This window comes from Octopus bimaculoides, chromosome 29 (assembly GCF_046866305.1).
Source record: "Octopus bimaculoides isolate indiv1 chromosome 29, ASM4686630v1, whole genome shotgun sequence".
NCBI lineage: Eukaryota > Metazoa > Mollusca > Cephalopoda > Octopoda > Octopodidae > Octopus > Octopus bimaculoides.
Genome location: NC_142956.1, coordinates 12,372 through 37,176, shown reverse-complemented (window position 1 = coordinate 37,176; position 24,805 = coordinate 12,372). Strand labels below are relative to the sequence as shown.

The 24,805-nt window shown below is 39.8% G+C and overlaps 1 protein-coding gene and 2 long non-coding RNA genes across 4 annotated transcripts in view; 2 read left to right on the top strand and 1 right to left on the bottom strand.

The window, feature by feature from the left end:
- Positions 1 to 1,232: 1,232 nt before the first annotated feature.
- Positions 1,233 to 24,805, top strand: part of LOC149130268 (uncharacterized) — a 30,116-nt gene continuing 6,543 nt past the window's right edge. The window contains exons 1-6 of the mRNA XM_089345705.1: positions 1,233 to 1,483; positions 2,914 to 3,015; positions 4,833 to 5,016; positions 5,488 to 5,626; positions 7,370 to 7,568; positions 8,196 to 8,373. Coding sequence (XP_089201831.1) covers positions 1,233 to 1,483; positions 2,914 to 3,015; positions 4,833 to 5,016; positions 5,488 to 5,626; positions 7,370 to 7,568; positions 8,196 to 8,373 — 1,053 coding nt within the window. The remainder of the gene's footprint in view (positions 1,484 to 2,913; positions 3,016 to 4,832; positions 5,017 to 5,487; positions 5,627 to 7,369; positions 7,569 to 8,195; positions 8,374 to 24,805) is intronic.
- LOC149130270 (uncharacterized) lies at positions 8,384 to 14,826 on the top strand. The gene is made up of 3 exons (XR_016239064.1): positions 8,384 to 8,777; positions 14,213 to 14,318; positions 14,812 to 14,826. It is a non-coding gene; the product is annotated as an uncharacterized LOC149130270 (long non-coding RNA).
- The window catches only part of LOC149130269 (uncharacterized), a 5,500-nt gene continuing 5,461 nt past the window's right edge, over positions 24,767 to 24,805 (bottom strand). For both annotated transcript variants that reach the window (XR_016239061.1, XR_016239060.1), the window contains exon 3: positions 24,767 to 24,805. This exon is cut by the window's right edge and continues 1,740 nt beyond it. This is a non-coding gene — a long non-coding RNA (uncharacterized LOC149130269).

The window sequence follows — 24,805 nt, the reverse complement described above, 5'->3', positions numbered from 1 at the left end:
GGGTGACTGGTTTAGTTTTGGGATCTGCTATTAAGCAGATCGGTGTGCCAGACATCTTGGGGAGTTGCTGATGGTCGCAGACGTTGAATGTGCTGGAGCTGTAGTATTATAGCAGCCACTTCTCCAGGTGAACACGTTTTTCCTCAGTGGTCGGGAATGGTAGTGAAGTGTGAGGAGGGGTTGTATTTGTTGTAGGTGGTAGGCGCATACATTCTGTCATTGTCGCAGATGATCAATGAGGCTTGTTAGTACCCCACAGAGTGTTTACAGGCCAACTTGTGGTGCAATCGGTTGCAGGATGGAGTACGTTGGTCATGTTGGCTCGCTTTTTGTCATAAACAAGTCTGACAACTGTTTGCTTTCACCAATACTTTACACAGATTGAAGCAATGACAAAAGGGTCTTCAGTATACCTTAAATATGAAGGAAAAGATGATGGATAATAAAACAAATAATGTATGGCTAATTGAATGTAATGTAATAAATGGTAATATATGTGTTGTAATCCTGTAATCAGCATAGAGGTGTTCCTAGGGTCTGCCTGTCTGACTATGATATCAACAAAAGTCAAGTACAGAAGTTTATATTTGGTTTGGTAGTTCTTCTGCAGTTGTCTTACCAGAAATATAGCATCACTGGTGCTTCTTCCTGATACAAAACCAAATTGCATCTCATCTCGATTAACGCTCTTCCTAATCAGTTGGCCTATGATCCCCTCTGTGACTTTCATCATCTGAAGAAATTAGTGCCGGTGCAATCACTGTATTTTTAAAGCACATATCATTCATATGTTAACATAGTGTCAATGAGAAAGTGCTCGATTTTCAAAATTGAAAATAGAGTCCAATATTACAAGAGATCGATGTCTATCTATATACATACATATATGCGGGGTAGCCATGTGCTTTCTCTGCAGCAACAGGGTAGAGATTAAACAGGATCAGTATTGAAGATGAAGGTGTAATGTGAGTGTTGATCATGGTTTAATGTTGGGTTTAGCAGTGAAAATCAGGGATAAGGGCTAAGGTGAGTGTTTTGTGTGATCATGTCTCATCCCCTACTAGAATAGGAGAAATATAACCACGGAAAGCATCATATAGTTCGTTCTTCGATTGTTAACCATAATTCACAGGACATCGTGGTGTCGAGGGCAGGTAGGGATTACTCATAGGACACGTAATGCCACACATCTGCAACATTGCTTTGCTTTGTAGACGTCACTGCCAATCAGAATGCCTGGCAACAGGCAGCTTCAAGGAAAGCATCACCCGACAAGGTCTGCTGCCCCATCATCACTTGATGCCAGTCGTGCCTGGCTGAGAGAAGTCTCCTATGGAAACAGGGCCTGGACCAGCGTCAACGTAGCCCTGGTCAATATGAAATTGATTGCCGCTCACATCAGCTCTATAGATCTCGGTGCCGTGACCCTACAAATATCTGGGACTGCTCCATCATCTGCAAAGTGCACGTCCCGTCTATTTGCGTACACCATTCCTTCAAGTGACAAACTTGTTTTTCTCCAAGGACGTGCATGCCACTCTCGTGTTAGTTATACCCACATCTCCAGAACTGGTGAATGGTGTGTCAATGTAGGCATCCCGATGGAAACATTTAGAAACTCTGTTATCTGCTTCTTATTGACATCGATTGGAAAAGGGAAAACAACCTCTACTATTGCGTTCTGTTGTTTGTTTAGACACAGAAAGATATATGTAGCTTGCTTACCAACCACATGGTTCATGGTTAAGTAGCTTGCTTACGAACCACATGGTTCCGGGTTCAGTCCCACTGCGTGGCACCTTGGGCAAGTGTCCTTCTACTATAAGCCACGGGCTGACCAAAGCCTTGTGAGTGGATTTGGTAGACGGAAACTGAAAGAAGCCCGTCTTATATATATATATATAAGTGTAGGAGTGGCTGTGTGTTAAGTAGCTTGCTTACGTTCCACATGGTTCCGGGGGTTCAGTCTCACTGTGTGGCACCTTGGGCAGGTGTCTTCTAATATAGCCGTCCTTACTGTCCCTCCACCACTATTCCAAGACACTTTCAACGGAAATTTGTGTATATACAGAATCTTCATAATAAATAATATTTGCATAGAAGATTTCATTAAAAAATATTCATTTTTCTTAAAGTTATGACCTTCCAAAATCCTTAGGGTACAATTATGCCTTTATCTCCATGGTTTTAAAGGGAGATAATACTTAAACGCTTGCTATATCAAAGTCATTGCAAGAGTTGTCCTTCTTGACATGTAAGGGAGGTAATTAGAAAAGACGTCTTGGAAAATGTAAATCGTTGTAGTTATCTCCCTTAAAATGTGAATTATATTTTTGAATTCAAAAATATTTTTTTACCAAAGGGAGGTAACTATAACAATTTACCTTTGATAAATTCCAAGACGTCTTTTCCAATTACCTCCCTTACAAGACAAGAAGGATAACTCTTGCAAATACTTTAAACTAGCAAGTATTATCTCCCTTTAAAACCATAAAGGTAATGGCATAATTGTACCCTAAGGAATTTGGAAGGTCATAACTTGGAGAAAACTGAATATTTTTTCATGAGATTTTCTATGCAAATATTATTTATTATGGAGATTCTGGATATATATAAAAATCTTCGGTGAAAGTGTTTTGGAATGGGTGTGGGGGGACAGTATAGACGGCTATATTAGAAGACACCTGCCCAAGGTGCCACACAGTGAGACTGAACCCCCGGAACCATGTGGTTCGTAAGCAAGCTACTTACCACACAGCCACTCCTGTGACAATAGGAAGCAGAACTGTGTCTATTGTCTGTCAGCGCTTTCTATACCGTAATGTTCGCGAATTTGAGAATCCTCCTTCCACTAGCAATTACAGTTTTATTCGTTGATCATTTTTTGCCTGTAACCCTTGCTTTGCTTTGTAGACGTCACGGCCCATTGGAATACCTGGCAACAGGCAACTCCTATAATAGTCTCATCCGAGAAGGTCCGCCACCCCGTCTTCTCGCAGCTGGGTCTAGCGAAGAGTGAGCTTATTTCCAGTTGAGATATTCATACCAGAAACAAGCCATTGGACATAGGTGTAACGGTGTAGTGTTGGAGCTTCTCGAATGCTGCAAAGAGACCCTCAGAATACATGCCACATGGACATTCGGTGCGTTGGCCTCCAGCGATAAGCGAACAGTCCTCACTCACATTAAGTGCATGGCTGTCCACCAAGAAAATGTCATAATCGCTCGTGTGCAAGTACTGCAAATGTGCCTGGATCGGGGCGATATTTGTAGGGCAAGAGTCTTCTACTATAGCCTCGGGCCAACCAAAGCCTTGTGAGTGGATTTGAGGTGTAGGAGTGGCTGTGTGTTAAGTAGCTTGCTTACGAACCACATGGTTCCGGGTTCAGTCCCACTGTGTGGCACCTTGGGCAAGTGTCTTCTACTATATGTATGTTTGATAAGATTAACGTAATATAAAGCTGAAGCAAATTAACACCAAATATACAGTGCCTGTGTTTTTATTGGCTAAACTAGCAACATGACCATCCCCAAGTACAACAACATATATATATATAAATAAAATCTCTCCACATTTATTTATTTTCTCTCTCCTTTTTTTTTACCTCTTAATCCTTTCTGTCAAAGTGCATATATTCAAAATGTAAAAGGCTTTTCCATTCTTCCCAAATGTTAAACTAATACACTTGCTTGTTGTTCCTACACCTGTCTTTGTCTATTTGTTTTCTGTAAAGTTGAACCACACACACACACTCTCACACACACACTCGTGTCTACTTTTCTCTCTCTTTCTCTCATTCACAGAGGTACTGGCTCAATGCTCAAATCCGACTATCGACCCTCCTCCAGGCCAAGCCACAGCAACCCAACCTCCCTGTTGCAGTTCTTGTGCCCCATGATGAAACTGAACCAGGCTCCCCTCCCAGTCTGGAGCAGCTACAGCTGAAGTTGGACCTGTCATGCTTGATTAATCAGGAGTTCGTTTCCACCGTCAAGGTCTTCACTTTACCATTCCGGTGTCATGAAGAGTCAGGCTTCGATGTGGAACATGTTGCCGAGGAAACTGTGGTAAGTATGTTCTTGAAGTTTCATCTTTTACTTTGTTTCAGTCATTAGACTGCGGCCTTACTGGAGCACCTCCTTTAGTTGAACAAATCAACCCCCAGGACTTATTCTATTGACCTCTTTTGTCGAAATGCTAAGTCACTGGGATGTAAACACACCAACATTGGCTGTCAAGTGATAGTAGGGGGACAAACACACACATACATAATGGGCTTCTTTCAGTTTCTGCCTACCAGATCCCCACATAAGGCTTTAGTCAGCCTGAAGCTATAGTAGAAAGCACTTACCCAAGTTGCCACGCAGTGGGACTGAACCTGCAACCATGTGATTGATAAGCAAGCTTCTTACCACACAGCCACGTCTTCGCCTGTATATATATATATGTCTAGTATCTGTTTATATATCAAACTGTTTACTAATTAACAAATGACTGAGAAGGTTAATCATCATCATCATTATTGGCTCCCACCAAACCCCTCATATATATGACCACCACCACTGTACTGCTCTCCTTCTCCCACGAGATAAAAAACCCCACCTTTTTTGGGTTAATGAATTTCTTTTCCCCTTAAAAAAAAACAAAGTGAATGTAAAGAAACATGGCAACAGCAGGTAAATTGTTATGGTAACGATGCGTGGAGGGGACGGCGTTGGTGATGAAGTGTGCCTCTACATGGTCGGTAGCTGGCATAGCAGTGTCCTTCTACCTGGTGCTGGAAAGAGCAGCTAAGTCTCCCTCTTGCAGGTTGGAAACATACATGACTGAGCCGAGGCCAAATAACAATTATAGCCACTAATACTAACTACTATACATTAGATATTGTAGTCCTAGCTACACCATGCCCTCCTCTGTTCCTGAAGGATTTCATTGAGGACTTCCTAGCTTCTCAGTTTTATGGTCCCCTGCTGTATAACAGGGGACTGCGCTCTGCCGAGGGTTACCTGCAGCAGGTAAGGACTCTTTAATTAGGGCTCTGTGTGTGTGGGGGGATGACTGGGTATGTTTAGGGCTGTGTATGTGGGTGATAGTATGTGTGTGTGTTCGTGGGAGTGATTGTGTGGGTGAATGTATAAGCAAATGTGTGTGACTGTATGATTGTATGTGTCTGTATGTATTTGTGTGTGTGTGTGTGTGTGTGTGTGAAACTCTCAGTGTGTATATATGCATCTATGTTTGTGAAAGTATGTATGACTTTAAGTGTTATTCTGTGTGTGTGTGTGTGTGTTTGCCTATATCTATGTATGTGGCCTTTCGATTGTGTGTGTATGTGTGTGTTGGTAACCTGTGTAGTTGCTTGTGTGTGTCTATATGTTAATGTGTGAACCAGTTCACCTCTAAATCCATCTTTCTGTTTTTCTCTGAACATTTGTGTGTCCTGAATGTTTCATCGAAAGCCTCTCTCTCTCTCTCTCCCCTCTCAGCCCCCAGATGTCACCATTGACTTCTACAACTCCATCCTTCGACACTTGATTGACTGCGTTACCGACTCCGTATTGACCAGCTACTCTTGGCCTGTCACGGAGTTTGTAGATGCCACAGCACAAGGGACACACGACAACGGTGAGTTTTGATGGCACACAACCTGTGTCTTTTATATATGTGTGTATGTGTACATATACATATATATATATACAATAATATTAGGGACAAAATCCAAAATTACAGGTAAAAACTCAATTAAAATCAATTTATAAAAGATCAAAATTAAATTGAGCTTTATAGATTAAAATATCTATAAAATATATAGTTTTAGGGAAAAGAACCAAGTTTCAAGAACTCATCGATGAAAATCCACCATCACATATAGAAAAATTAACAATTAAAAGCACAATGAATGAGTATAATATAAAACAAAGTAAATATCAAATGATAAAGATAATTATTATATTATCTTTATCTTATTATCTTTATTATCTTTATCTTATGATATTTACTTTGTTTTATATTCTACTCATTTATTGTGCTTTTGATTGTTAATTTTTCTATATGTGATGGTGAATTTTCATCGATGAGTTCTTGAAACTTGGTTATTTTCCCTAAAACTATACATTTTATATATATATATAGATATATACTTCTGCCTCATTCACTACTAGTGCTTTATTTTCCCCTTCTGCAGTTAGCTAAGTTATTTCTTCTTAGTAATGCCACACAGGCTGTTGATCGTACCCCGGTGACTTCAAATAAGTATTTCTATTCTTCTTCTTGTAAACATGTATATTATTATCATTATTACTTCTCCAATAAATATCCTGAACCCTGTTTTCCCATTAACTAACGTTAATATCCGTATAATAATATAATATAATATATTACTAGGCTATGATGTTTTATTTTTCTTCACTTTCTTCACTTCATATAAATATCTAATTCGTTTTCCTTATATAGTATATGTTTAATTTGAGGTTTTCCCTTAGTTATCTCCCTTCCTCCATCTTTTTCACTCAGCAAATTTCCTCCCCACATTTCAATCATTCATTCAATTTAAACCTTTAGCCTCACGTTTACAACCTCCTCCCTTTATATCTCTATGTAAACAATGGTTCTTCTTCCTAAAGCCCATGGAATAATATCATTGATCCCTTTATATCTCTATGTAAACAAACGTTTCTAACTGTCACTGACCATGTAACATCTTAGCTCGTAAGTTACCTCATCATTTCGCATTTGTCTTGCTTTCATATGTTTATTTGTGGATTCCCTTGAAGAGGAATATATGAGGTATTCCAGCAGCTCTTACTTCTTTGTAGAAGAGCTCTCTCATATATTTTAAAACATGTGTAGGAATTAAAGGAAGTTTTATTTATATGCGTTTTGCTCCATTTATTATTATTATTATTCATATCTTCTCAAACTGTATCACTTTAACTTGGTATCTCTACCTGTAAAACGGCTGTGATATCTTGGTTTCTAGAGTAATTTTGCTACCTCTGGTAACTATTAACATATTTACATTGTCAAAGGTTTTTTTTAAAACTGAGATAATATTGATATATACATAAACTAATATATATATATGATATGTATGTATGTGTGTGTGTATATATATATATATATATATATATATATATATATATATATATATATATATAGATATCATTATCATCATCATTTACTGTCTGCCTTCTATACTGGCATGGGTGGGTTGGTTTCATAGAAACCGGTCAGGCACAAAATTGCTGACTTTGTGGTAAAATTTGAAACCATTATTATTATTATTATTACTTCAATCTCCTGTATGACTATCATTTAAACTTCTGTTTTAATTTTTTTCCTTTCCTCCCATTTCTTCCTCCCCTTCAGATCTACCCCCTATTCACTGGAACTCTCCAGAACATCTCCTGTTTGTAAGGGACACTTTACGGTCCCTCACACTTCCTCCGTTCACTTTCGGTGATGACACCAGTGAGAAATGGTCCCAGGCTGAGCAAGATGTTTGGAACTACATCCGTTCCGTGACTTTGGAAACATCCGGAAAATCTGCAGTGGATCTTGTGTCAAGGTAAGGGCCAGAAATATATTGACCCTGTTGTTGTTGTTTGTCAGCATTTTGCTTGTTAAAACTTGATCATGCTCATCTGGGTCTCCTTCGCTCAACCGGATGAAAATCCAGTCTCCAAAACCTCTGAGATTTCTGAAAGAGGGTGACACAGAACAAACCCCTCTTTTCATACCTTTTTTTTTTATCATAAGAGAAATTTATTCTCCACAATAACTGCAATGTATTTGCCTTTAAGCAGATGAAATGTGTAATAAACATATTTCAAACTAACCTAAATTCTGTTCAAACCTAAAGCACTGCTTCGTACTAACGCTTTGTTGAAGGTTATTTTATAATTTATGGTTAGCAGTTGGGGGTTGCTTGAAATGCGAATAAACATCCAAAATTAGGGAATGGAGTAGAAAAAACCCAAGTCACACATGTTTCATAGCTTGTGGGGACTTTGGAAGTAATAGTTATCTAAACAAGGGGTAAACCGTAAGCTAGTCTCCAGGGAGAAGGATAGCTTGGTTATATGAAGCTGGCATTGTTGTCAGGAGATTCAATTGAAATGCAATCTGTGCACTAACACATAGGACTCCATATCTACCCTCAATCACATTCATGTTCTTTTTTATCTTCCACCAGGGTGCGCCACCATATACACCATGTGGAGAAGCAGTTTGACGAAGTGTGCCGTCTCAAGTATCGTGTGTCCAGCTGTTCACCTACGTATGTCAACATGCCGTGGGTGGACATAATTTTGGACTGTGTCAATCACTGTCTGACCACAGTGTCTTGTCTTGACCCAAAGTCAACCGATACGGTGAGTGGTGGTCTTCGTTTATCAGGGGGCAGTGGTGGTGGAACATATTCTTTCATTTGCTTCACTCATTTGACTGCGACCATGCTGGAGCACCTCCTTAAAGAATTTTAGTTGAACAAATCAACACCAGGACTTATTTATTGTCTTTTTAAGCATAGTACTTATTCTTATTCTATCAGTCTCTTTTATTGAACTGCTATGTTACAGGGATGTAAACACACAAACAATGGTTGTCAAGCGGTGAGGCAAGGACAAATACAAACACATACATATATATATATATATATTTTTTTTTTCAAAAAAATCTATTATTATTTCCTCTGGGGCAAGCTGCTTCAATATCTCCTTAAATGAACACTTTAATTTCACTTTGTCATATTACGGCAGGAAATCTTTGCAGAAAGGTGAGTCGATTGATTACATATTTTCTTTTGTTTCTTTCATTATGTCATCGTAGTTTTGTGAGATTTGGCTGTTATTTCTAGCATGTGAATTTCTAGCAATAATGCTGGTGTGTTTATGTGCCCTGTAACTTAGCGGTTCGGCAGGGGGAGACCAATGGAATAGGTGCTGGGCTTGCAAGGAGTGGGTCCTGGTGTCGATTTGCTCGACTAAAGGGCGGTGCTCCGGCATGGCCGCGGTCAAATGACTGAAACAAGTAAAAGAGCAGACAGAATTGAAACAAATTTTGTAAAAATGAAAAAAAGTTATGAGGGGGTCTTAGCACATGAGGGGGTCTTACATCATAACTCTGCTGAGTTTTGCTTTCACTATCGAAGACGCTACGTATCTTTCAGAAAGCTCCTAAGCAATTTAACTTTATGCGGCATTCGCTGTTTACGTGCAGGTTATGTCGGAAGACAGAATAAAGGGGCTTTTGTTAGCTTATCTCTCTGAAGAAATAGCTCCCTTTGCTGTTAAACTCGCAGAGGGGAAGTCTCAATGTCTCTCTTCAATTTCTTTCCACCGTTTATGTGGCTGTTTCTGACAAGGAACTTCGCTTTCATACAAAACAACTATATTTTGGAGTCATTATCTGTAATCTACTCCCAAAACACTTCAGTCGCTTAACTTTTCATCGCTTGCCAACTTATATGTGCTATGATAATTAAAGCGCGAGATCTCCACAATATCCAGCCTTCAATTCGATCTCCCATTCCTAGGTTAATCAGAAACATAGACTGCCATGCTATTCATAAGCCTTCTCAGTAGTTCAATTATTTGGTGAAAAAAAATACCACCAAAGCAACTTAAATCGTCCAAAGGACGGATGCGTTTGCTATTATATATATCCTTACATATATATATATATATATATATATATATATATATATATATATATATATATATATATATATATATATATGTATATATTTGTTTTGCAAGATTTTTGATGTGTAATCGTGTGTTGAAACAGATGTTGTTGTACTTGGGGATGGTCATATTGCCAGTTTAGCCAATAAAAACACACGCACTGTATATTTGGTGTTAATTTGCTTCAGCTTTATATTACTTGATATCAACTTAGTGGTAAAGACACCCCCACAAGAGAGTACCCCTGAAATAGAAATAGAAACTAAGACTATGGAGAGCATCCAGCAAATAGCTAACTCCATCCACCAGAGTATTAAAGTTACGATAGACTACCCTACTAAACACCCTAACCATAGATTACCTGTATTAGATACTGAACTCTGGCTAGAAACTAAGAATAATAAAACCAGAATCCTCCATTCACACTATACAAAACCTATGGCCTCCAAATACCTGATCCACCGGAACTCGGCTATTGCGGACAATGCCAAATTCAACATATTGATGGCAGACCTCGTCAGAGTAATGCGAATGTCTCCTGCAACCCTACAGAATTAAAGAGACATATACAACATTTCGTCCAATGCATGCAGTTCTCAGGTTACAGCCATAAAGAAAGTAGATAAAAAAGTAGATAAAAAAGCACACACATGAACAAATAAATAAATAAAAACAAATACAAACGAACATGTATTAACAGAGAATATAGGTGATACAGACACTCCCCATACACACACATGCACTTACAAAAGACACAGACACATTGAAAGACACGCATGCGTAGACACATACAATAGGAATACAAAATACAAAATGGCTGATAGTTAGCAAGGTGAGACACACATAAGAAAGAAGGAAACAAAGGACCACTGATGAGGTCACAGAAGTGTGACGAAAGAACTCTGGCCGAAATAAGATTAAGATTAAGATTAATGTAATATAAAGCTGAAAAAAAAAAAAAAAAAAAAGAAAATTAACACCAAATATACAGTGCGTGTGTTTTTATTGGCTAAACTGGCAACATGATCATCCCCAAGTACAACAACATATATATATATATATATATATATATATATATATATATATATATATATATATATATATATATATATATATATGTATATATATATATATATCGGTGCATGTGTATATATGTATCTAAATACATGCATCTATGGATATATGTATATATATATGTGTATGTGTGTGTGTGTATATAGATACATATGTATCTGTATGTATATATGTATGTATATATATACATACATAGATGCATGCATATATATATATGTGTATATATATATATATATATATATATATATATATATATATATATATATATATATATATATGCATGCATCTATGTATGTATGTACATATATATGTATATATATATATATATATATACATATATATATATGTATACCCAAACATGCAATGAAAATGATTATATATATATATATATATATTATATACATAAACACACATATATGATATATAATATATATGTGTGTGTGTATATATATATATATAAGGCGTAGATGTGTGGTAAGTGGCTCGCTTGCCAACCACATGGTTCCGGGTTCGGTCCCTTGGGCGGGCGTCTTCTGCTGTGGGCTCGGGCCGACCGGGGCCTTGTCAGTGGATTTGGTGGACGGAGGCTGAAGGTGGCCCGTCGTATATGTGTGTCTGTGTGTCCGTGTTTGTCCCCCCAACATCACTTGACAACCGATACTGGTGTGTTTGCGTCCCTGTGGCTTAGCGGTTCGGCAAGGGAGACTGATGGAATAGGAGGAGGAGGTGGTGGTGGTGGTTGCGGCAGAGGCAGTTGACGGTGAAGCTGTGGTTGTGGCGGTGGTGGTGGTGGTGGGGGGGTTCAACATTCAGATCCTGGACGTTCTGAGCTCTCTCCGTAAGAATAGGAAAAGAAAAATGCGCGCACGCGCACACATATATATCTGTGGGTGTATGTGTGTGTGTCTTTGTATCTGTGTTTCCCCCCCCTCCACCATCACTTGACAACGGATGTTGATGTGTTGAGGTCCCTGTAACTTAGCAATCTCTCTCTCTCTCTGTCTGTCTGTCTGTCTGTCTGCCTGCCTGCCTGCCTGCCTGCCTGCCTATCTGTCTGTCTTTCTGTCTGTCTCTGTCTATCTGTCTGTCTGTCTCTGTCTATCTGTCTGTCTGTCTGTCTATCTGTCTGTCTATCTGTCTGTCTGTCTGTCTGTCTGGTGGTGGTGTTGGCGTTTCTCTTCTAAGTTCAAAGCCTTTGCGACGATGTCGCTGTTGTTGTTGCTGGTGGCAACGGTGTCGGCGTTCTCTGCTCACACCTGCACCTGTTCGCGTCACACTTCTTCTCCTCCCCCCTTCCCCTTCTTACCTCTTTCGTGAAGCCGTGGTGAGGGGAGGGTAAGGAAACGAACCTCGCCAAGAGAGAGTTGCCATGGAGACCGGCCTTCGTTCTCGAGTCTGAGAAACGACAAAAAATGGCGAAGTAAAGCCGTAAATAATATTAGATAATATCGGTAAATTCGCCACAAAGGGCAGGTTTCCCGTGCAAACAAATTGCAGAACTAAATGCATCAGATATTGCACATTTTCGACATACAAAAATGTAACCCCCAAAACAACTTTTTAAGGGAATAAAAAGGGTTTAAAACTATGAATGTTTGAAGCCGAGTTCAAAAACAAATAAAAAAAATTTTGTGTCAAAAAACTGGGAACGAATTGGAAGGGAAAAAGAGAAAACTGCACGCGCTGGGGAACGGGAGGGGGGGGTGGTGGTGGGGGGGGGGTTGAACATTCAGATCCTGGACGTTCTGAGCTCTCCGTAAGAATAGGAAAAGAAAAATGCGCGCACGCGCACACATATATATCTGTGGGTGTATGTGTGTGTGTCTTTGTATCTGTGTTTGCCCCCCCCCCCTCCACCATCACTTGACAACGGATGTTGATGTGTTGAGGTCCCTGTAACTTAGCAATCTCTCTCTCTCTCTGTCTGTCTGTCTGTCTGTCTGCCTGCGTGTCTGTCTGCCTGCCTGCCTGTCTGTCTGTCTACCTGCCTGCCTGTCTGTCTGTTTGCCTGCCTGCCTGTCTGTCTATCTATCTGTCTGTCTGTCTCTGTCTGTCTGTCTATCTCTCTGTCTGTCTGTCTGTCTATCTATCTGTCTGTCTGTCTCTGTCTGTCTGTCTATCTATCTGTCTGTCTGTCTCTGTCTATCTCTCTGTCTGTCTATCTGTCTGTCTGTCTGTGTCTGTCTGTCTATCTGTCTGTCTGTCTGTCTGTCTGTGTCTGTCTGTCTATCTGTCTGTCTGTCTGTCTCTCTGTCTGTCTGTCTATCTGTCTGTCTGTCTGTGTCTGTCTGTCTATTTGTCTGTCTGTCTGTCTGTCTCTGTCTATTTGCCTGTCTGTCTATCTGTCTGTCTGTCTGTCTGTCTCTGTCTGTCTGTCTGTGTCTGTCTGTCTATCTATCTGTCTGTCTGTCTCTGTCTATCTCTCTGTCTGTCTATCTGTCTGTCTGTCTGTGTCTGTCTGTCTATTTGTCTGTCTGTCTGTCATATATATATGTATGGCTGCACTGCCTTTATGCTTGTCTGTTTATTCACCGTTTCGTTTTCCTGTCTTGTTTTCCGTCCGCCACTACCCTCCACGAAAATAGTTTAACGATGCGTACTGCCTTAATTCTTCGAAACGCCTGTGTTTTAATTGTGGCAGCTGATGAAGGAGATGTTTCTATGTGGCTTGCTTGTTTGTTGTACCTTGTTTATCATTTTGTCCATGTTCTTTTGCCACGTCAGATGAAGGTATGTACATACATGTACGTACATATGCATATACTCATATATTATCTGTATTTTATTGAAGGAATCCCCGTTCTTCCTATCAAGTTCACAGGTGCCCTTAACTCAGTCAGACCCATTAAACTTCACTTTTTCCCACCCCTTTTTCCGGGATAACACTTAACCCCTCCCCTTTTCATCTCCTAATTACGTGGTTACCCTGTTGTCCACTTCTACCTGACAACGACACGTCAACAGCTGATTTTAAAGGAAGGAGATAATTTGACTTCACTAACTATTTCAGAAGAGGTGCGCATTGCCTAATTACTAAACACTCAAATGGTTCAGTGTTTTTAATTCTGGTGACTTTCGCTTATTGGCGCCTCAGAGATGTTCTTGATCTGCGCGGGATTTGGCTGCTATTTCTCGCTGTGGAAGACAGGTGTCTATGATCTGTGCGTGATTTGGCAGCTGTTTCTAGCTATGTAGATGTCTCCAACGACTAGAACTCTAGAGCCTCAAGAGATTACTTTACTTGCTGTTAGTTTCAACAACAACCACTGGCTTCCAGTCCGGCTATTTGCAGAGACTGAATTAGTGGTTAACAGTAATCCATGAGTCCTGTTTCTATTACTCCTTCCTTTACCATTTGTAGTCACCATGTTTCTTATAGAAAACCTTTGAAAGACCACCCATACTACCTTTACACAGAAACTTAAGTAAGATCAATATTTCTAATACACAGTTTGTCAACATCAGTTGTTGAGATGTCCAGAAGAAAATGAAACAAAGTGTTTCGGCCAGAAGCAACTCAAGTGGAGGTCTCCGATGAAATTTCCCAGCTCGTTCAGGTATGGTAGTATGTTATTGCAATTTGCAATTCGTTTTCTTTCTGAATGTCAAGTTTTATTGACTTCTCTTTCTTTACTAACATTGAAAATGCTTTGATATGGTATTTTACTCACTTATTTAAAAAAAAAACATCCAAAGCTTTATTATTTTTTGTTGTTGTTGTTTCATTTCCACACAGCAGAAATGTTAGAAGGTAAGTTTCTATTTAAAAACCTGATATATATATATATATAAAAAAAAAGTCTCACATTTTATGAATCTTCTTGGTGAATATTTAGAGTTTATAACTGATTGTGAACATTGGTGTGGTTGTACCCCCGCCCCCTCTGTTAAACTTTAAATCGCTGTGAAATAGGAAGTTAGTATTGTAGAACAAAGATCAGTTTGATTAGGTATGTTGGTATCAAAATGGTGTAGAGTTTCTTTTTCTTTTCTTTTTTTCTTTTGTTGGTTTGTAATATTTTAAGCCACTTCACTGAATTTCCTTTGCAGATTCATAGCTTGTTGAGAGCCTCCGAGAAATGTGCTGTTGGTCAGACCAAACTCAAACGAGTGCTCATCTCCATAGCCGGTGTGTCCACACTTGTTCTCAAAGGAAATTCCGAGTTGACTGCAGAGACCTGCAATGGCTGCTAATATTTTGAGAGATTCAGGACGATTTTGTCTCTTGATATTTGTGTTATTTTTTGAGTCCTGTATCTATTTTGTCCTTGTCTGCATGAGTGGCTCTGTGGTTAAGAAGTTTGCTTCACAACCACATGGGCTGACCAAAACTTTCAGAGTGGATTTGCTAGATGGAAACTGAAAAAAACTCATATATGTGTGTGTGTGTGTGTGTATATATATATATATATATATATGTATATAGATATATATATACACACACACACGTGTGGTTATGTACAAGGAGTGAGAGTGAACGAGTAGACAGGCATGAAGAAGCATTGGAGATTGATTTGCAGTGCTGCTCATTGGGGTTAATTGATGATGGTGACTTTGCATGTGGTGTCCCCCCCCCCCCTCCACTAGTACCAAGACCACCATCATTCACCCTAATTTCAAAATGTTTTTAAAACTTGTGCATATGCGCACGGCCTGTTATTAATTATGGGTTGAATGACATCACGTAAAGTTTGATAATTTAAAAAAATTTTTTTGATGTTGAAAATTTTTATGAATTTGTGTTCTGCAAATATCTTGTACAATTATGCAAGTCCCACCCCCATAAACCCCTGTGGATCCTCAAATTAGACTTAAATGGTATCGATCCCAGTAGGAATGAAAAGGGCATTTGATAAATTGTTTTGATAACATAATTATCTGTTAGTAAATATCTTTTTCTTACACACACACACACACACACAAACAAACCACCTTTATCCTGTGAGGTGTCGAAATTTAAAATTTTTAATTTTATTTTATGTTTTAGTTATTTTAGAACTTCAGATTTTTTTTCTATAATACTATTTATATAAATTACCATTTTGTGTGATGTTTGGGCTTGTAGAGACTGCAGTATATTTTTGGTTACTGTTATAAAAAAAAGTGACAAGGAATAGTCCTACAAAAATGAAAGTAAATTACATGTTACCAATTCTTTTAATCCTGCCACCTCTGTTTACCATTCTTGTATACTTTGAAATGGACTTTGTCTCTGTAAACATTTTTTGTTTACTCTGTACGTTTTCTTCCTTTGGCAACAATTTCTCAAAGATCAATTTAATTTTTCAATCGAACATATTAGATCTGCAGGTGACTTGCCTGAACTGATATTTAGAATTTATTTAGCATTTCGTCATTGCCTAATTTTTTTTTTCTCTCTAGCACTTACTTCAAAGTATCTACAAATCATTCTGCTTGCCCATTTGACCCTGGGTGGTAGGGCGGAGTAAACGTGTGCTTGATTGCATGCATTTTATACAATTTCTTGAACTCATCCTGTAAATTATGTTCCATTGTCCGATACTGTGGTGTCTGGAACATTGTATTGAGCAAAAAAGTTCATGCAGGAACTTTGCTACCTTCGTGGTAGGTTGACCGCACCTACATACTTCCGGTCACATGGTAAGGCTATCAACAATGTAGTAGGCGCCATTCACTGGTCCAGTGTAGTCTATATGTACTCTGGACAATGGACTCAGGCCATGATTGGTATTTGTGGTGCTTTGGCTGCTGGCACACAACCTCTACAAGATTTTACCAAATTTTCAATGTCCTGGTCCAGTGTCGGCCAAGACGCATAACTCCTTGTCAAAGCTTTCATTCTCGACATCCCCAGGTGTCCACTACGAAATTCATGTAATATCTGTTTCTGTAGGGCAGTTGGTACCACCACGGCCTTTCCTCAGCTTCAATGTCCCAGGCTTTGGGATTGATGTCGGTCAGTTTTAGGCTTTGCCTCAGCTGATCCTTGTATCAGTGGCATGGATGGCCACACAGTGGTCACCAGATAAAATCTGACGCAGTAGCTTGGTTTCTTTCATTCTTGCGTTTGTGGCCTGTCCATTTCAGGATGATAGCCTCGATGCTATTGTTTTAATTTAATATTGAGATCACATGTTTTTGGTATCTTTTTACAATTATATTTTCATGTTCTTGAATTCCGGATGGATTTGACGAAAGCCTCCTTGACTCTATCCACATTTTCTGTTTCTGGTTTTCCTTCAGCATCTAATATGATTGTCTTTTCTGTTCTTGAAGATATTTTATAAGGTCCTATATAACAAGGACTTAACGAATGAGGAGTGATTTCTTTATTACCCACAAGGGGGCCAGTGGGGACATATAACAATTAGAAAAAAAAAAAACAACTTATGATATAAATGAATGATAATGAAAATGAGCTACTTTATTTCATTATATTGGCTATGAAAGCCGTACATAGATGGAGTAGCTGCGGGCTGGACAAAGACATTGATGAGATGAATGATGAACACGATGATATTAATGGAAGAAGGCAGAAGTCCCCTGCCGAACTCTGCTTCTCTAAAACATTGTTCTTTTATAATTTACATATTTGAGGCAATAAACCTCTTAGCACAGTTTCTTATTGGACTCAAGCTCCTTACAATGAGGTACTAAGCCTCTTACTGCAGACGACACCATGTCCTTAAAATGAAGCACCTGCCTCTTACAACTCCTCTCATGGGCCACATGCCCCTTCAGTATGAGGCACTCATCCTCTTACAATCTTCTGACCCGAAGTGCCACTTAGACACTCCAACAGTGCCACGATCGGAAGCACAATATATCCTCAGGGAAGGAGTTCATTCAGGCTATGTCTCCTCCATTGACAAACCCTGTAAAAAAGCTTTCCCAACGCCTCCTCTCACCTTCTGGAGAAAACCAAATATTGTTCCTCCATTTGTTCGAGGCTACAACTTCCTCCGTCGGTGGCACAATTCCCACCGACGGGACTTTGGAACATGCCAGCAGTGTGTATTAGCAATCATTTTGTTTGGCCAGGACATACATTCATGGGTTACTCTGTTTCTCTGGCACAAAAAGAGTCTGGTAAAACCAGTGGAGATGTCACGGCAAATGTATTGGAATCAACTGAAATTGCAATGCAGAAGAATTTGATTTACCTATTTCCAAAGCAGACCCTGAGCAGTTTAAGGGGGCCTTTCATCAAACGATGCTGTTGGGAGGCATTGACCTGCCCCTGCAGGTTCCAAGTTGCAAGCCCGACTGATTTAGGCTGGTTGACTTTTGCCCCTGCCACTGCTTCATATTTTTTTTAATGGGGTCTTCTTCACGAGGTCGCTGCCCTTCATTAGACACGAGGATGGTGACTTCATCCACATATGCTGTTGCTCCCTTACCATAACGTAGATCATGCGGTCTTCCCCCACAGTCCTCAACCTCCGCAGCAGTGGCTCAAGAGCTAATACATGCAGAAGCAGCAACAGGGGGCAGCCCTGGCAAATTTAATGCTTGATTGCAAATGGCTTTGAGAAGAGACCGTTCACCTGGACGATTGATTCGATCAATGATATACATAGCATTGATCCAGCCATAGAAAGTCGAGCCCAGTCTGACCCCCACCAGATACCGATGGTCAACCGTATCGAATGCTGTAGACTGGTCTAAATTCACTAGTGCCCCACCCTTGCCAGGAATTTTTCCTACCTGCTCTATGGTGTAGCAAATGAGGTGAAGGTTGTCGTAGCAACTGGAAAAAGGGATCTGCTTGCATCATGATGACAAGATGCTGTAAGGAAAGTATTTCCCAGCAGCGAAAGACCAGACCTGAGTCAATCAGAAACAGCCAGAATCATCTTCCTTAAACATTGCTGGATAAAATTTGCGAAGTTGAGGCAGAAATCTAGGGCAGTGAAAGATGAAACATTGGTAAAAAAATGAAGCCAAGAAAGTGATGCAGTTGTTGGTGGGGGTCAATGAAGGCAGGTCCTTAGGAGTCACAGTTTTGGTAGGGTGCCATCTTCTTCGTTTGTTTTACTATCGACTCTCAGTCTGCTGAGGGGTAATGTTGTAAAACGTGATAAATCTTTTTTAAATACTTCAAAGGTTAATGCCAAATAAGGGAGCCAAACTATTAAAGGAGTCTCAATATGGTAGAGGTCTGATGGATTTAATTGGTGAATCCTCTTCAATTCACAATTTACCATCTTAACGAAGAACATATTGGGCCATGTGGCTCTGGGTTCTTTACATTTAAGAATTCCTTCTGGCTGAAGGAATTTAATCCTGGGTCTCTGTTTAGTGAAGTTGCGCCTGAGAATAAAGAGTAGCAACATTTACACAGACCCCACTTCTTTGTCTAATGATAAACATTCAAATGCAGTGAAACACTCAGTTTCTTTTAGTGATTTGTGTATCCGTTTTTTTGGATTACAACTTAGAAACCATTTGCATAGAATTTGGTAGCTCTGTCTTACAATGTCGAAGGGATAGTTATGCTTGATAACTTCCAGGTCAATAGTTTTAATTCCTAAGAAAATACCAGCTTGCTGCCAATTACTTCCTAACTGATGTGCCACCTTCAGGAGATGTTTCTCTTCCAGGTTTTGAGAACCAACTTACAGGGATAGAACCTCTAATGGTTGTGAATCAGTCTGTACTTTCTTGTCCTCAACCTTTGCAGATTCAACTGTCTGTGATGTCGTCAGGACCTCCTCCATACACGTTGGAGTCTCAACTGCCACTGTTTGAACTTGCTTCTCTTCAATCTTTGGAGTCTCAACTTACTATGGTTTACTTTCTGATGTAGGTGCCAACGTGGGATTCTTATAAGTAGTTGGCACCCTAGACATCATTTCAGAGGAATTTTGGAAAAGCATTCCCCACAAATCACAACATGACCACAGGCATAGAATTTCATGTTGTATTTCTTTACTTCACACAACCTACATGGTGCCTGTGCTGGGAATAATAGCTTTAATTTTTCTTTCAACTTTGCATTTTTAAGTGGAGTTAATTCTCTTGCTTTTAAAGTAAAAATTTCCACTCTCGTGGACTAGATAACTAGCAACCACCACACCAGAGAGCCTTTCTCTATTTCGCATGTTGAGCTTCATGCAGTACTTAACTAAAATGGTCAAGTGTTCCTCCTCAGAATGAAACACTTTCTTTACAGCAAGGTGCAGACAGTTGTTGCCTTCTTTGTTCACAGCGTTTACGTCGGCACAAAAAAACTTCTTTAAAAAAAAATGAAATTTTTAAATCCACACCATTCCTAATATCACTTTTAAATGTCAAGTCATACCCTAATTCAAACACAACTATGCTTTCCCATTGGACACCTCTTAAACTTCCTATGAGAAAGAGTTATTATATATTATTATTATTCATAATTTACATTTGTTTTCTTATGGTAATCATAAATATAATAGAAAATAGCACAAATAAATAAATAGTTGATATACTGGAAATTCTTTCTCTCGAATATGTAGAGGCATATTTATATAATAAATATTGATCTACGTCATAATTGTTTTTTTTATCTGTTTTAATTTTGTTTTTTTATGTATTTGAATTTTCATTGCAAATACTCTTAAACATACGGCTTTCGAACCAATATTTTGTGATTTAGCATTCCTTGAACATAGAATTTCATGTGTCTTTTTGAAATATTGTACTCAAGTGGCTTATGTACAGAGATATGTATTGTTTATCAATCAAATATTGTATATAAGTCAAAACAAATTGTTGGCTTTGTCTTTTTCAAAAATTTTTATATTATAATGTAAATAAATTGTTAGATTGTCAATTGTATTTTTCTATTTAATTTATTATTTGTAATTTATACTCCTATGTCTGTGGTATTCAACTGCTGTACCTGTGAACTGGATGTTTTACACTCCATATAATTTTTTTTTCTTTTGTTACATTATATATATATACATACACACACACACACACACACACACACACACGTAAAAAGAACCCTTCATGTGCCGTTGATGCCAGTGTTGCCTGACTGTTTCCATGCCAGTGGCAAGGAAAAAGCATTCTAGCGTGGTCGTTGCCAGTGCTGCCTGACTGGCTCCTGTGCCAGTGGAATATAAAAGCACCCACTACACTCTCATAGTGGTTCGTGTTAGAAAGGGCATCCAGCCGTAGAAACCTTGCCAGATCAGATTGGAGCCTGGTGCAGCCTCCTGGCTTGCCAGCCCTCAGTCAAACCATCCAACCGACTCAGTGAGAACAAAGTCTGGCTGACCAGCTAGAACCTTGGCCAGAGGGAGAAATGAAGTTTACTGTCAGCAACTGTGAGACAACGTCCCACAACCCTACGAGCTCTAATTCTCTTCTCTTACAACATCATTCTATCTCTCTCTGTAGTTACTACTAAACAATGAAATAGGACACAAACACAAACTTTACTTCGCATGCTTTTGGATCTATCAGAACCTGTCCGTCGAGGCAAGGTATTGTAACATAATGGTAAACAAACACTTCCTTAAAACTTCAAGCATTGTTCATCTTTCACATCCTACAACTTGCCATTATAACAACAAACTCCGACATTTCATAATATTGTGTCCCTGATCAAACCTTACCCTTTACAACTGGTAACTACACAAATTATTATCGTTACATATATATATATACACGCACACACATACACCTTACAAACTGATTGGTGGCAAGAAGGGCATCCAACTGTAGAATCAAATCAAACCACAAGTGAACCCATTAGCTTGCTTACCAACCACACGGTTCCGGGTTCATTCCCTCTGCGTGGCACCTTGGGCAAGTGTCTTCTACTATAGCCTCGGGCCCACCAAAGCTTTGTGAGTGGATTTGGTAGACGGAAACTGAAAGAAGCCCGTCGTATATATATATATATATATATATGTATATAATCATCATCATCATCATAATCGTTTAACGTCCGTTTTCCATGCTAGCATGGGTTGGACTATTTGACTGAGGACTGGTGAAACCGGATGGCAACACCAGGCTCCAATCTAATTTGGCAGAGTTTCTACAGCTGCATGCTCTTCCTAACGCCAACCACTTAGAGAGTGTAGTGGGTGCTTTTACATGTCACCCGCACGAAGGCCAGTCAGGCAGTACTGGCAACGGCCACGCTCAAAATTGTGTCTTTTATGTGCCACCCGCACAAGAGCCAGTCCAGGGGCACTGGCAACGATCTCGCTAGAAAATCCTACGAAGGCCAGTGAGGCGGTACTGGCAACGGTCACACTCAAAATGGTGCATCTTATGTGCCACCCGCACAAGAGCCAGTCCAGGGGCACTGGCAATGATCTCACTTGGCTTGCCGGGTCTTCTCACGCACAGCACATTTCCAAAGGTCTCGGTCAGTAGTCATCGCCTCGCTGAGGCCCAATATTCGAAGGTCTTGCTTCACCACCTCAGCCCAGGTCTTCCTGGGCCTACCTCTTCCACGGATTCCCTCAACTGTTAGGGTGTGGAACCTTTTCACACAGCTATCCTCATCCATCCTCACCACATGTCCATACCAGCGCAATCGTCTCTCTTGCACACCACAACTGATGCTTCTAATGTTCAGCTTTTCTCTCAAGATACTTACACCCTGACGGATATGCACACTGACATTACACATCCAGCGGAGCATACTGGCTTCATTCCTTGCGAGCTTACGCATGTCCTCAGCAGTCACAGCCCATGTTTCATTGCCATGTAGCATGGTTGTTCGTACACATGCGTCATACAGTGTGCCTTTTACTCTGGGTGAGAGTCCCTTTGTCGCCAGCAGAGGTAAGGGCTCTCTAAACTTTGCCCAGGCTATTCTTATTCTAGCAGCTACACTTTCAGCGCACCCACCCCCACTACTAACTTGGTCACCCAGATAGCGGAAGCTATCGACTACCTCTAGTTTTTCACCCTGGAATGAGATAGAAGTTATTTCCTGTTTCTTTACAGTGTTTATTGCACCTGAACATCTGCCACATACAAAAACTAACTTCCTAGTTAACCTTCCTTTGATATTGCTGCACCTCTTATGTGTCCATAGCTTGCACCGGGTACATCTTATAGAGTTACTACCTACTCCTTTTCTACATACTGAGCAGGGCCATCTACCTGAAGGGGTTTGTGTTTTATCTACCTTCCTACTTATTAAGATTTTGGTTTTAGCTAGGTTGACTCTAAAGCCCTTCGATTCTAGTCTTTGCTTCCACACCTGAAACTTCTCCTATAGTTCTGATAGTGACTCCGCAATTAGTGCAAGGTCATCAGCATAGAGGAGCTCCCAGGGGCAACCTGTCTTGAATTCCTCTGTGATCGCCTGGAGGACTATGGTAAATAGGAGGGGGCTGAGGACGGAACCTTGGTGGACCCCTACCTCTACCCGGAATTCATTACTGTACTCATTTCCAACCCTCACCTTACTGGCAGCATCTCTGTACATGGCTCGCACAGCTCTCACTAACCATTCTTCTGTCCCAAGTTTCCTCATTGACCACCAGATAAGGGATCGGGGGACCCTGTCAAAGGCTTTCTCCATGTCAACGAAAGCCAGGTACAGAGGTTTATCCTTGGCTAGGTATTTCTCCTGCAGCTGTCTTACTAGAAATATGGCATCACTGGTGCTATTACCTGGCACGGACCCAAACTGCATCTCATCTAAATTGATTCGCTCCCTAATTAGTTGGGCTATGACCCTCTCCATAACTTTCATAACCTGATCTAACAGCTTTAACAATACAGGTGACTAGGCTACATGAATATTTTCTTAAGGATTTTCTTGCCAAGTTTCATGCAGTAATATCAAAAGATCTGGCTTTAAAGATGCTTTCTTGTTCTTTTTAGGAAGTGTCTTGTCCATCATGCCTCAGAGGTGTTCAGTAGGGTTCATATCTGGTAACTGGCTTAGCCATGGAAGCTTTTTAAGGCCATTCTCTTCCAACTAATCTTGGGTCTTTTTAGCTGTGCAAGAAAGCTCTATCTTCCATAAATAGTGTTCTTTAATCATTTCACCACTGGAGGAGATAGGAAGAAGTTCTTTCTACAATATGGACACATAATTATTTGAGTTTATGTATCCCTTACACTCCACCATTTACGATTGACCATTGCTCCAGATTGCTCTCCAGACCATCACAAGTTTCATTGTTGGCTGCAATCTATTCACATGAAAAGTTTGGTGACAGTCTCCAGACCCACACTCGACCAGTGTCAGAAAATACAGCAAATCTGGACACATCAGAGAATATGACAGTGTCCCAAAGTGTTAGTGGCCTCTCTACCCTCTCACTTGTCCAATCGTTTCTCCATTTGATATTGGCTGGTTGAAGCAGTGTCTTCCTTCTCGCTTCTCTGCCATAATAGCCAATTTTGCAGAGATACCTGTCAGCTATTCTGGGACTGACATCAACTTGTTCTGCTCTGTCAGAGGCCTTGCAATGAGGATTATCTTCCACACTTCTCTTAACAAAGCAAAGGGTTCTGTCAGAGGGCCTTAGTTGACCTGGGCAAGGCGATATGGACTACTTCTTCATCTGGGGAATTGAACAATTACTTTATTAACTGTAGAAAGTGGAATCACCAGGTTTTTCTGTGGTCTTAGGCTAAGTCAACCTTGAAATTGACCCAGTCTATGGCCTCTTTGTAATTCGGACAGTTCCAAGGCTTCTTTTGTACATGGCATGATTAAACAGTCATTTAGAACACGAAACATACAAATGTCAATTAATAAAAAAAGATAAAGCTCAAATTAAAATAACCACAAGACGAGGTGTTATGGGTGTCTATTTACTTTTGTCGTGTTTGTGTACAAATGAATAATTTGTTAGAACTGCACTCTAAAAGACATAAACAAAAAGAAACCCTTTAGTAGAAAACCCAGAATTAGTCACAGTAAGGTTATCCAACTGTTAAACCTTTTACTTTTCAAAACCATGCTACGATGGAAAAATGTACATAGGTATGAAACTTATTTTACACATGTATTGATGCATATAAAAGATGAAATTATGTTGTCTACATTCTTAAATACTTGCAATCAATTTATTGTAAGAACATAGAATTTTGA